The sequence below is a fragment of the Hylobates moloch genome, unplaced genomic scaffold (genome assembly GCF_009828535.3).
Source record: "Hylobates moloch isolate HMO894 unplaced genomic scaffold, HMol_V3 SCAFFOLD_15, whole genome shotgun sequence".
Classification (NCBI taxonomy): domain Eukaryota; kingdom Metazoa; phylum Chordata; class Mammalia; order Primates; family Hylobatidae; genus Hylobates; species Hylobates moloch.
In genome coordinates, this window is record NW_026652290.1 from 34,521,020 (window position 1) to 34,534,007 (window position 12,988).

The 12,988-nt window shown below is 42.1% G+C and overlaps 1 protein-coding gene across 8 annotated transcripts in view; it reads left to right on the forward strand.

Moving 5' to 3' along the window:
* Nucleotides 1–5,782, forward strand: part of LIMS1 (LIM zinc finger domain containing 1) — a 153,152-nt gene extending 147,370 nt beyond the window's left edge. For 5 of the 8 annotated variants that reach the window (XM_032177729.2, XM_032177731.2, XM_032177732.2 and 2 more), the window contains exon 11: nt 1,904–2,000. Coding sequence is in view for 3 of the 8 variants with exons in the window: in XM_032177730.2 (XP_032033621.1) it covers nt 1,904–2,018 (115 nt within the window). In the remaining 5 variants the exon portion in view is untranslated. Of the gene's footprint in view, nt 1–1,903 lie in introns of all 8 variants that reach the window. The other 3 variants (XM_032177730.2, XM_032177735.2, XM_032177727.2) reach the window with 3 other exon arrangements.
* Nucleotides 5,783–12,988: the final 7,206 nt, after the last annotated feature.

Genomic DNA, 12,988 nt, shown 5'->3' on the forward strand with positions numbered 1-12,988 from the left:
AGATCACTTGAGATCAGCCTGGGCAACATGGTGAAACCCTGTCTCTACTAAAAATACAAAAAAATTAGCCAGGCATGGTGGCGGGTACCTGTAATCCCAGCTATTTGTGAGGCTGAGACAGGAGAATCGCTTGAACCTGAGAGGCGGAGGTTGCGGTGAGCCGACAATATCGTGCTACTGCATTCCACCCTGGGCGACAGAGTGAGACTCCGTCTCAAAAAATAAAAAATAAAAAAGATTAAAACAGTGGAAAGCTTGCTAAGGTAGTCTGTCTGAAAACAGGAATACTTTTTTTTCTTTTATCAAAAAAATGGCAGTTTTAATAGCTTTTGCTCTAAGATGACCTTGGGAGAAAAGCTGTAAAATAATTCCCAGTGTGGTGTTTTAAAATAGAAGATTTTTCATTTAAAATATGTGTTTAGGAATTTCCTTTGTTATTAACATTGTCCTTTAAAATGATCTTGAAGCAAAGTCTAGTTTAATATAATGTTTAAATGCAGTAAAAATATCAGCAGATTTTATAATTTTTGTCATAGATAGCAATATACCACTAGATTTGTTTCACAAATGCTACCTGAATATAATTTCACAGACAATGAACAAGTTACCAAGTTCTATATTTACTCAATTCAAAATTAAACACTCTGGATTTCAACAGTAATAAGCTCCTGTAATTACCTGTTGGAAATGCATTACAGACGGTCAGGAGGCTATCTGAAAAGTTGTCTTCTCCAGGACCATTTTTTTTTTTTTTTTTTTGAGACAGAGTCTTTCTCTGTCCCCCAGGCTGGAGTGCACTGGCGCGATCGCGGCTCACTGCAAGCTCTGCCTCCCGGGTTCACGCCATTCTCCTGCCTCAGCCTCCCGAGTAGCTGGGATTACAGGCGCCCGCCACCACGCCCGGCTAATTTTTTGTATTTTTAGTAGAGACGGGGTTTCACCGTGTTAGCCAGGATGGTCTCGATCTCCTGACCTCGTGATCTGCCCGCCTCGGCCTCCCAAAGTGCTGGGATTACAGGCTTGAGCCACTGCGCCCGGCCGTCCAGGACCGTTTTAAAAATAAATTGATAATGTGTATTGCTCTAGCTTTTCAAAAGAATAGTTGAATTCTTCAAATAGCTACCGCTTATGATACAACCACAGGTGATCTGGTTACATTTATGTTAAGAGTGATTAAAAACTTTCTTCCAACCTTTCTGTCAGAAAACCAAAATAACCCCTTATAATTTAAAATTAAACCTTATGGCTACCTAATTTAAAGTACTAAGTAAGATCACGTTGCCTCCAATAAAGAAATCATTCACATTATAAAAATACGATTCTTTCCTTTAGATAAATTTATCTTTAAGGTATTCTAAAATGTGATTACCATCCTAGGCAATACAGCAGGACTCTGTCTCTACAAAAAAAAATTTTTAAGTTAGTCAGATATAGTAGTATGCACCTGTGTCCCAGCTATTCAGGAGGCTGAGGTGGGAGGATGGCTTGAGTCCAGGAGTCAGAGGCTGCAGCGAGCTGTGATCACCACTGCACTCCAGCCTGGGTGACAGTCGAGGCTCTGTTTCCAAAAAAAAAAAAAAAAAAGTGATTGTACTTAAGTAATTATATTTACATTCGATTTCCTGTTTACTTAGTGCTGAATAAAATGTAATCTACAGTCTATGTTGCACAGATGGATGTATAGAACCAATTTATAAGGACATTTTTTTCAAATGATACTGAATTTTTATATATATATATCACAATAAGAATTGAGGTTAGAATTATGGTTTTTTACTAACATGAATATAATATCATCACCTAGTTGCCTTCGTTTAGTTCAGTACAATTACTTCACATTATTTATATATCTTTGTTGAATATGTTTCCACTAATTTCTTTTTTTTATAATTATTATCTTTAGGAATAAGTTTGTGGAGTTTGACATGAAGCCAGTCTGTAAGAAGTGCTATGAGAAATTTCCACTGGAGCTGAAGAAAAGACTTAAGAAACTAGCTGAGACCTTAGGAAGGAAATAAGTTCCTTTATTTTTTCTTTTCTATGCAAGATAAGAGATTACCAACATTATTTGTCTTGATCTACCCATTTTTAAAGCTATATCTCAAAGCAGTTGAGAGAGAAGACCTATATGAATGGTTTTATGTAATTTTTTTAATTGAAAAAGAAAAATTCATACAATCGTGTTTAAAACACAGATGAAGTCAGTATTTGCTTTTGTTAACCCTTATCCATTTGTTGACATGTAGACTGTTTACAAAAAAAAACACATGGTTAAATGTTAAATTTTAATTAAGGCCCCCAAAAATTAAATATAACTTTTTAAAATGAAAGGAGTCACCTTTTACATGACTCAGGTGAAAAAAACAGTATAAACATTAATTTACTTTGTATTCAAAAGAAAATTCCAATTGCTGTTGGGGAAGGACACAGAAAAATAACTACCCAAGAAAAACAAAAACAAGAAAAACAAATCTTATACAATCAGTATATTTATCAAACTAGTAGCTATAAAGTGAATATGCACATTACTAAGACAAAAAACAAGTGTAATTCAGAACTACTTGATTTTTTTTTAGTTAAATGCAATAATTATTATGCTTAGTTTTATAACCTGCTCTCCTTGTGAATTCTTCCTTCAAATGATTACTTAACACAATAGTAATAGCTAGCTAGTGGGATGTCTTTTAAATTTTTGTGCAAAAAAAATTATACCAGGTATTTGAAAATATACTTTACAATATTAGAAAATGAAGTATTTTTAATGTATTACAGCAATTATGTTTCTAAGCTTAATGTTAAGCATGTAGTCTTAGGACATGAAATTAAATTGTATGTAGCTCGGAATGTATTGCTTCAGAAAACAATGTGTATATCGGTCATATTGCCTTTATAACCATGCTAATATCTATGCTTTATACATACTCAAACTTGCCTTGACTTAAAAAAATACATACTACATACTTAAATCAGGAATTCTAGCCATCTCACAGAATACCAACTAAAACTAAGTGCATTGAGATCTGAGATTGGTAAACCCAGATTCATTTACCAGTGCTGTAATTAAGTTTTTTAAAACTCTATTCTCCTCTTTTTGGGGAACTCCATTGAAGTTAATTTCTGTTACCTTATTAGAAGAAAATGATGTTGATATGTGTTTCAGATTTTCCATTTCAAATCTTATAATTAATTGGATTTATTTACTATAAGTAGGAGGTATAAATGACACTCTTAAATTGGAAGGAGGGGTGTTTTAGTGTCTGTTTTAGGTCAAAATTAGTGATTCTATTTTTATCAAAAGTTTTATCCTGAAGTTTCAGGACCACTCTTCCTTAATAAACTTGTTAATGGAAAGCGAGCTTTATGAACATTTAAAAATGTTGCTGCTGCTTCGTTACTTAAAAAGAAAGTTGCCAAGAGAGACTTCTTAGGGAAAATATTTGTTTTTTTCCCAAAAATTGCTGAAATATTGTTTTGCCATTTTTAAAAAGTCTCAGGTTATTACCACTCTGCCCTTAAATATTTGTATGCCTGCATTTTTAAAAATTCTGTGCATGTACTTTATGGAGTACATTCTATTTTTGTTTTCAGATACCCTACAACCAATTTTTTTTTAGTAATCTTTTAGAATTAAAATTATCATAAATGATTGAAAATAATGATCACATAGTTTAAGATTGTATGTGTTCAGTAGTTTAAAACAATCTTTGCATTTGACAGTAAGAATCAAAGTCCCTTCAGTGTGCCTTTGTCAGCTAATACGTGACCAGCAATGACAACCTTGGGAGTATTTATTAAATATTATACTATGAATGTAGGCAACATAGGACAAGGTTTGTAGTATAGTCTTGATGCTAAATTCTCATATACCTCTACACGAGAAATATGGAGGAGAAAAACAAGCATTTACATATATTCTTCATCACTTTGAAGATGCATGGCCTGAACTCGACTGCTTGTGTTTGTTTACATATCAGGCATAGCCAGGCATCTCCTGTAGCCAGAGGTTCCATTGCTGTTTTTACTCAGTCCTCTTTTAAAATATGAATTAGTGGCCAGGCGCGGTGGCTCACACCTGTAATCCCAGCACTTTGGGAAGTCGAGGCAGGTGGATCACGAGGTCAGGAGATCAAGACCATCCTGGCTAACACTGAAACCCCATCTCTACTACAAAAAAATTAGCCGGGCGTGGTGGCAGGCGCCTGTAGTCCCAGCTACTCGGGAGGCTGAGGCAGGAGAATGGCGGGAACCCGGGAGGCAGAGCTTGCAGTGAGCCAAGATCATGCCACTGCACTCCAGCCTGGGCAACAGAGCAAGACTCTGTCTCAAAAAAAATAATAAAAGATAAATTATGAATATTTTCTAGAAATCCAACTTGCTAAGCCTGTGATACTTAAGGATAGTTTATCTAGATACAGTACTTTCTTTCCTGATAAATAGTATCATTGGAGCCCTTAGGTATAGGAGAAGAGGAAGAAGTTTAAAAAGTGTTAAGTGGGCCGGGCGTGGTGGCTCACGCCTGTAATCCCATCACTTTGGGAGGCCGAGGGGGGCAGATCACGAGGTCAGGAGATCGACACTATCCTGGCTAACATGGTGAAACCCCGTCTCTACTAAAAATACGAAAAAACATTAGCCAGGCATGGTGGCAGGCACCTGTAGTCCCAGCTACTTGGGAGGCTGAGGCAGGAGAATGGCTTGAACCCAGGAGGCGGAGCTTGCAGCGAGCCAAGATCACGCCACTGCACTCCAGCCTGGGCGACAGCAAGACTCCTCTCAAAAAAAAAAAAAAAAAAAAGTGTAAGTGGATTAAAAGAGAAACTTAGTCTAGTTCATAATATTTTTAATAGGGCTTTCCCTGGCTGCTGGAAAACTTAGGCCAGTAAGCATCTCTTTGTTTAAAGTCCTACAAGACAATTTGAAATAATTCATTGTTCATGCCAAAATTCTAAGTACTGTTTTTCTTAGCAAGCGTAATATAATCGGGAAACATGGGTACAAGTAAAACATTCTTTGGATCATACTCAAAGCCTTATTAGCACTGCACCTGAATAATAGGTCATTTTGCCTCACTCATTTGCCAAAGTAGCCATTTCTAAGTTAAGGAAGTTTTTAGGTAGGCTCATGGCCTTGTATTTCATTTTAGATTGTAAGCTCAATGGCAGGGATACTATGTCGGTAATTATGTTTTCATATAGCAACCATCACAGTATATTCTTGGTGCTTAATAAATGTTTATAATTGTTAACAATAACCTGTTATATATTGTTTAATTTGAATGATATATATATATGAAATACATATGAAAATTTAAGTATTCATGAATATATAATAGAAACAAGTAAATGAGCAAAATGACCTGGTTACTATAGATAAGCCAAATTTTGAACCATCTAGAACAATGGTGTAGTCTTCCCTCTATTCAGTGTAAATGCTGGGTTTTTATTATTAAGAAAGGAGATACAGGCCAGGCACAGTGGCTCACAGCTGTAATCCCAGCACTTTGGGAGGCCGAGGCCAGTGGATCACTTGAGATCAGGAGTTTGAGACCAGCCTGGTCAACACAGTGAAACCTCATCTCTACTAAAAATACAAAAATTAGTAGGGTGTGGTGGTGTGCACCTATAGTCCCAGCTACTTGGGAGGCTGAGGCAGTAGAATCACTTGAATCCAGGAGGCAGAGGTTGCAGTGAGCTGAGATTGTGCCATCACACTCCAGCCTAGGTGACAGAGTAAGAAAGACTCCATCTCAAAAAAAAAAAAAAAGGAGATGTACAGCTTAATAAAAAATTCAGCAAGCCCTGAGTCACTGTGTGCAGTGTGTTGGGAAGACACCCACTACCAGGACATTCCTCTTCCAGTGCTTGGTCCGCCCGGCTCTGCATCCACCTTAAATGTAGAGAATCCTGGGGGCTCTGTCTGAGTCTTGCATTCCATTTCCTTCCCTGTGGAGGGGAGACAGGTCATTACATCTCCCTGTGGGAAGTGTTGGATGGGGTGAGCACAGAGTATGCTAGACCACAGTGGCAGGAGCCCAGGGAGGGGAGGAGAGGGGAGGCTTCCTAGAGGAGCTGGATCTTGAGAGATGAACAGAAGTTGGCCAGGCAGGGAAGGAGGATAGGGAGTGGGCATCCCAGGCCACGGCAGAAGGACTACTTGAGCCCAGGAGTTCCAAGACAAGCCTGGGCAACATAGCAAGACCCCAGTTCTACAAAAAATTATAAAACTAGGCAGGTGTGGTGGTGAGACCCCATCTCTATAAAAAATCAAAAAGTTAGGCATGGTGGCACATGCCTGTGGTGCCCAGCTACTCTGGAGGCTGAGGATGGCTTGAGCCCAGGTCAAGGCTGCAGTGAGCTATGATCACACCGCTGCACTCCAGCCTGGGTGACAGCGAGACCCTGTCTGAAAAAAAAATTAAATTAAAAAAATCTACTTGGGAAATACTTACAATAGTAAAAGCAGGATCTGAAATACTATACATGATCATAAATATGTGCAAAATGGCCTTTTGAAAAGAGGGAGGGAATATATCAAAATGTTACGGAAATGGATTTTAAATTTTTTGTTTGGAGTTTTTTTTTTTGTTTTTTTTTTTTTTGTAGAGAAAGGGGACTCTTCAGATGGTGTTTTCAGCTTGCCAAAATAAATTCCACAATAATAGGAAGTGGTAACTTTATTTTTTGAACGTGCTCTGTCAAATCAATTAAATGCATATGCTACAATATTGTTTTCATAATTTTTTGGCAAAATTTTCCCCATAGATGGAGCAATGCTGAGCTTTAGCTGCTTTTAAGCAGCTCCTGTCTTAATTATCACAAATTCTAACTTAGTAGAGTTAAAAGTAAAGCCTTCACGCTGATGAGCCAGTCACCCTGCCTGGTAAAATTTTAGATCTCAGAAGCCATTTACCCTTGCAATAAAAATTAGTGACATTCTGGCCAGGCGTGATGGCTCACACCTGTAATCCCAGCACTGTGGGAGGCCGAGGCAGGCAGATCACCTGAGGTTGGGAGTTCGAGACTAGCCTGACCAATATGGAGAAACCCTATTTCTACTAAAAATACAAAATTAGCCGGGCATCGTGGCACATGCCTGTAATCCCAGCTACTTGGGAGGTTGAGTCAGGAGAATCGCTTGAACCCGGGAGGCAGAGGTTGCAGAGAGCCGAGATCGCACCATTGCACTCCAGCCTGGGCAACAAGAGTGAAACTGTCTCAAAAAAATAAAAAAAAAATTAGTGACCATCATTAAGTAGAGAATCTTCTACTTGACCCTGTAGAAGGGCATCAAAAATTCTAATATTGGCCAGGGCACATTGGCTCATGCCAGCAACTCAGGAGGCTGAGGTGGGAGGATCACTTGAGCTCAGGAGTTCAAGGCTGCAGTGAGCTATGACCACGCCACTGCACTCCAGCCTAGGTGACAGAGTGATCTAAAACAGACAAAAAGTCTAATATGACAGCAAAATTAGAAAGTAAAGCAGGAAACCCCCACGTTTTAGAGGGGAGGAGAAACTGCCCCGTTCTCTTTGTAAAACATTGAGATGTTTCTTTGGAGATGTAAAGGCGCAGGTTGGGATCCAGTAGCAAGCTCACTTGTGCTGTCCAGTGTCCACTGGGAGCTCCAGACATGGGGAGGGTTGTGGGTCAGGGACCGCTGAACTCATGATCATGAAGTCCCTACTGGGTAAGGCCTTCAGGTTCGGACAGTCACAGTACAGTATTTGGAGCACACTTGGAGTAAGTTCACTACTAGAAATAACAGTTTCATTTATATGGTCCAAGAAGATCTTAATCCCAAAGATTAGAGACAAGCATCATGGAAAGAACAGCTTATAAGGATATTCATTTTCCACATATGTTTAGCATCATGTCAGACAACATGAGAGATTATATTGGGTCAGTGATATAAATACTTTGAAGATTATTCATATACTTCAATGATTCCACAGCCCCCCACACCAAACCCCACATTTAATCAAGAGGTATTGTTCTTGAACACGAGTCTCTATTTCCAAGACTTTTACATGCATATTTTCTCTCAAGTGGTAAATTCCTTCAAAGAACAACTAGAAGTCAGGCGCAGTGGCTCACCCCTGTAATCCCAGCGCTTTGGGAGGCCGAGGCGGGCAGATCACGAGGTCAGGAGATTGAGACCATCCTGGCTAACACAGTGAAACCCCGTCTGTACTAAAAATACCAAAAAATTAGCCAGGCGTGGTGGCGGACGCCTGTAGTCCCAGCTACTCGGGAGGCTGAGGCAGGAGAATGGTGCGAACCTGGGAGGTGGAGCTTGCAGTGAGCCGAGATTGCGCCACTGCACTCCAGCCTGGGCGACAGAGCAAGACTCTGTCTCAAAAAAACAAAAAAACAACTAGAGCAGTGGTCCCTAAGTGAAGCTTCCTCTGTATTTACATCCTCTCCTTATCACTTGCATCACCATCTGCCTCCTGTCAGATCATATGGGGCATCAGATTCTTAGAGGGGCACAAACCCTATTGTGAACTGTGCATGTGAGGGATCTAGCTTGTGTGCTCCTTATGAGAATCTGATGCCTGATGATCTGTCACTGTCTCCCATCACCCTCAGATGGGACCATCTAGTTGCGGGAAAACAAGCTCAGGACCCCCACAGATTCTACCTTATAGTGAGTTGTGTAATTATCTCATTATATATTACAATGTAATAATAGAAATAAAGTACACAATAAATGTAATATGCTTGAATCATCCTGAAACCATCTCCACCACCACCGTCTGTGGAAAAATTGCTTTCCACGAAACTGGTCCGTGGTGCCAAAACGGTTAATGACCACAAAAAAGGTTGAGGACCACAAAAAAAAGTGCATCAGAGGCCAGGCACGGTGGCTCACACCTGTAATCTCAGCCCTTTGGGAGGCCTAGGCAGGCAGATGGCTTGAGTCCAGGAGTTCAAAACCAGCCTAAGCAACACAACAAAACCCCATCTCTACTAAAAATACAAAAAATTAGCCAGGTGTGGTAGCACGCACCTGTAGTCCCAGCTACTTGGGAGGCTGAGGGGGAAGAATCCCCTGAGCCCAGGATGTCGAGGCTGCAGTGAGCCATGATCATACCACTGTACTCCAGCCTGGGTGACAAAGTGAGACCTTTCTAAAAAAAAAAAAAAAGAAAGAAAAAAAAAGGCATCAGCATATAATATGATAAGAATCAATGTTAGAAATATGAATGGGAGGCCAGTCATGGTAGCTCATGCCTGTAATCCCAGCACTTTGAGAGGCCGAGGCAGGCGGATCACCTGAGATCAGGAGTTCAAGACCAGCCTCACTAACATGGCGAAATCCCATCTCTACTAAAAATACAAAAATTAGCTGGGCGTGGTGGTGGGCACCTGTAGTCCCAACTACTCAGGAGGCTGAGGCAGGAGAATCACTTGAAACCAGGAGGCAGAGGTTGCAGTGAGCCACAATTGTACCAGTGCACTCCAGCCTGGGTGACAGAGCGAGACTCCATCTCAAAGAAAAAAAAAAAAAAAAAATATATATATATATATATATATATATGAATGGGATACAGAGATTGCTCAGAGAGACTGGGTGATTGTAGGGCATCTGCAAAGATTTCCCAAAGGTTGCACTGGGGTTTGAAAGACATGGAAGGAGCTTTCCACAGGGAGAAAGGGGAAAGGGCAGAGGGCAGGGCGGAGGGCAGGGCGGGGGGATGAGTGGGCTTGTTAGGCAAAGAGACCCGCCTGTAAGAAGAGGCTGGTGTGCTAAGAGAATGGTGAGAATTCCCATTTAGTTGAGGTTAAGCTCTGGTGAGAGAGATGAAGTTGGAGACGGGTGGCTAACGTGGACCTATGCCTAGCACAGCACCTGACATGGCAGAGGCAGTCAGTAAATATCTGCTGATTAATTGTCAGACATTGGTTGGCTTTTGGGATACTGACAACACAGTGTATTGTCAGCTAAGAATCAGATCCTGGATGGTGGGGGTTTCATCAAAGCCATTCTACCATACGGAGTCTTGCCAAGCCTCTCCAGGCAACAGCCCTTTATCTCACCGTACTATTGCAACCACAAAAAAAGGAATAATACAAGAAAAGATAGGACATAATAGATGATTGATGCCAGAGGAATGGGAGAGTAATGTGATTGATAGGAACTCAAAGGATAGAAAAAGCGAACACTCGGTAATAGAGTGGTCAAGGAAGTTTTCCCAAAGGGGCAGGACTTGAGCTTGGCTTTGAACAATAAGGGAAAAAAGTGAAGGGACAACCCACAGAAGGGAAGAAATTAGCTGCAAACTATCTATCTGATAAGGGATTAATAACCAAAAGATAGGGTGGGCGCAGTGGCTTACGCATATATTCCCAGCACTTTGGGAGGCTGAGGTGGGCAGATCATGAGGTCAGGAGTTCAAGACCAGCCTGGCCAACATGGTGAAAACCCGTCTCTACTAAAAATACAAAAATTACCCAGACGTGGTGGTACACACCTGTAATCCCAGCTACTCGGGAGGCTGAGGCAGGAGAATCACCTGAACTCAGGAGGCGGAGGTTGCAGTGAGCCAAGATTGTGCCATTGCATACCAGCCAGGGCAACAGAGTGAGACTCCATCTCAAAAAAAAATAATAATAATAATAAGGGGAAAACTCAGAGATGGAATTGCATGCACCAGGTGTAGTGTGAGCAAAGGATTGACTTCCTGATACATTCTTGTTTCCCATATAGCTATCGAGGTCATCTTTTAGTAATGAATTAAGTTCTTTCTTTTCCAACTCAAAATTTGTCTGCATCTTTACCCAAATATCCAGATCTGATACTCTAGGCTTGGGCTAATATAGTGGGGTGGAGGAGGCTTGGGTTAAGGTTTAAAGTTCCAAGGGCTGAACTGGAATAAATAGTGTATTCATCAAAGGAAGAGCAAGGCAAAACCAGCAGGTCAAAACCATGGAGGCCTCAACCGAGGTGAGGGGAAAAGTTAGGGAGCCTTAGGAAAGCTCTGAGGAGGGACCCCAATTAGGGGGACAGTAGTTAGAGTATGAGGTTTGTGAGATCAGGACTAGAATTGCTGCAAGAGACTCTATGATTAGGTGGCAGCAGCACATTGTGGAGATGAGCCTGCTTCCTCAGCCTCTTCTTCTTGTCAGAACCCTTTGCCTCTCCCTACACACGCACACACACATGCATGCACCATGCTATAGAAACCTTTCTCAGTCTTGCCATTCTCTCAAATTATGCGTTGGTCTTCCCTTCATCTTCAGATTCTTTAAAGAGTAATCAAAGTTCCCACTTCTAGCATGATGAAGTGAGGAGGTCAACGAATCTTTCCAAAATGTAACTGTATAGCTGGACACACCATTTAACATTCTGTAATTTTACCAAAGACACAGCACAAATGCGGATGTGCTTAAGAATGAAAGCTGGCCAGGCACGGTGGCTCACGCCTGTAACCCCAGCACTTTGGGAGGCTGAAGCAGAAGGACCACTTGAGCTCAGGAGTTCAAAAACAGCCTGGGCAATGTGGTGAGACCCCCGTCTCTACAAAAAAAAATCAAAAAAGGCATGGCGGTGCACACTTGTGGTCCCAGCTACATGGGAGGCTAAGGCGGGAGAATCATTTGAGCCCAGGAGATTGAGGCTGCAGTGAGCTGTGATCACACCACTGCACTCCAGCCTGGGCAACATAGTGAGACAGACCCTGTCTCAAAAAAAAAGAATTAAAGTGAGCCTTGGATAAGACCAGCCTGTGTCCGTGGCATCTTTGCCCAGGCTGCTACCCCCATTTACCCCAGCCGTTGACAACACACACAGCAGCCCCCAGCAGGGCAGCCTGTGGAAATAAGCTCCCCTGCCACCTCGCTGCAGGGGCTGGAGGCAAGAGTGAGGAAGGTTTTGATTTGCAGCATGGCTAGTTAAGGTGGTGATATCAGTGACCAGGAGGAAGAAAGGCCACTGACTCCTAGCCTGAGGCTCTGGGCCTTTGGAGACAAGCAAATGACCTGCAGATTGGTCAGGGATGTAAGAGGGAGCTCCAGGAGGTGGCAGAGCCAGAGGGAGCTTAGTAAACTCTTCACGCTACCCAAATGGACTGAAGGCTCATAGCTGGCAGAGATTAGAGCAAGCCCAAGCCATGTCCATATGCCCAGAGCACACAGCCTATGTCTGTGCCGGTGCCAGTGTTAGGAAATAAAAGCCAGAACACCCTTGCAAATGGCCCGGGGCATGCCTCCTCCCCATTGCACATAGATCCAGCAGCAGATGGTGGAAACCGTATTGGCTTTAACTGATGTTTGACTGACAAACTATGCAGACAAGAAGCAACCTCTAGGAAGCCAGTCTGAAAAATTAAAGCAAACAAACACCAACAATAAAACTGAGCAATGACCTGAGTGAGTGCACACTGTGGAGGAGACAGGCTTCCTGCATGGAGTCCAGCCAGGAAATAGTACGGAATGCATGGAGCAGCTATTGGAAGACATTGAAAACTAAATAGTTGCAGGCAGCTTTCCCAAGAAGACCAGAACTTGAACTACCACCAAACCAGTGGTGAGATAACCATGTTTCCCCTGTGGTATCCCTGACTAACCTGGCAGTGGGCACCAGGGTGCAGATAGAAAGAGCTCCAGAAGATGCCCTCTATTTCTGGCTCAAGGAACAGGAAAAGGGTCTCCTAACATTCCGAGGGAATCCAGAAGTTCGTTCCTCCCCATTTTTCTTTCCCCTGTTCTCTCATACCTCAGCCCACAAGCAGTCCCACAGTGGCACTGGCACCAGCCCCAAGAGGAGCCCAGGAGCCAAGACGCAGGAGCGAACCTTCTCTAATTGACAGAGCTGTGGTCCCAAGAGGGCAGAAACAATCCATGTTGCTTCTCTTCCAATTCAGTCCTCCCACTGCTTGGCTTCAGATGTAGAAATGCATGGTAGAGCCAGATAACAAAAGCCTGTTTTCTGCTTGGAAGACTAAAAAGAGAAGCCTCAGCAAATGAAAGCAACAGGGTAATTGCTG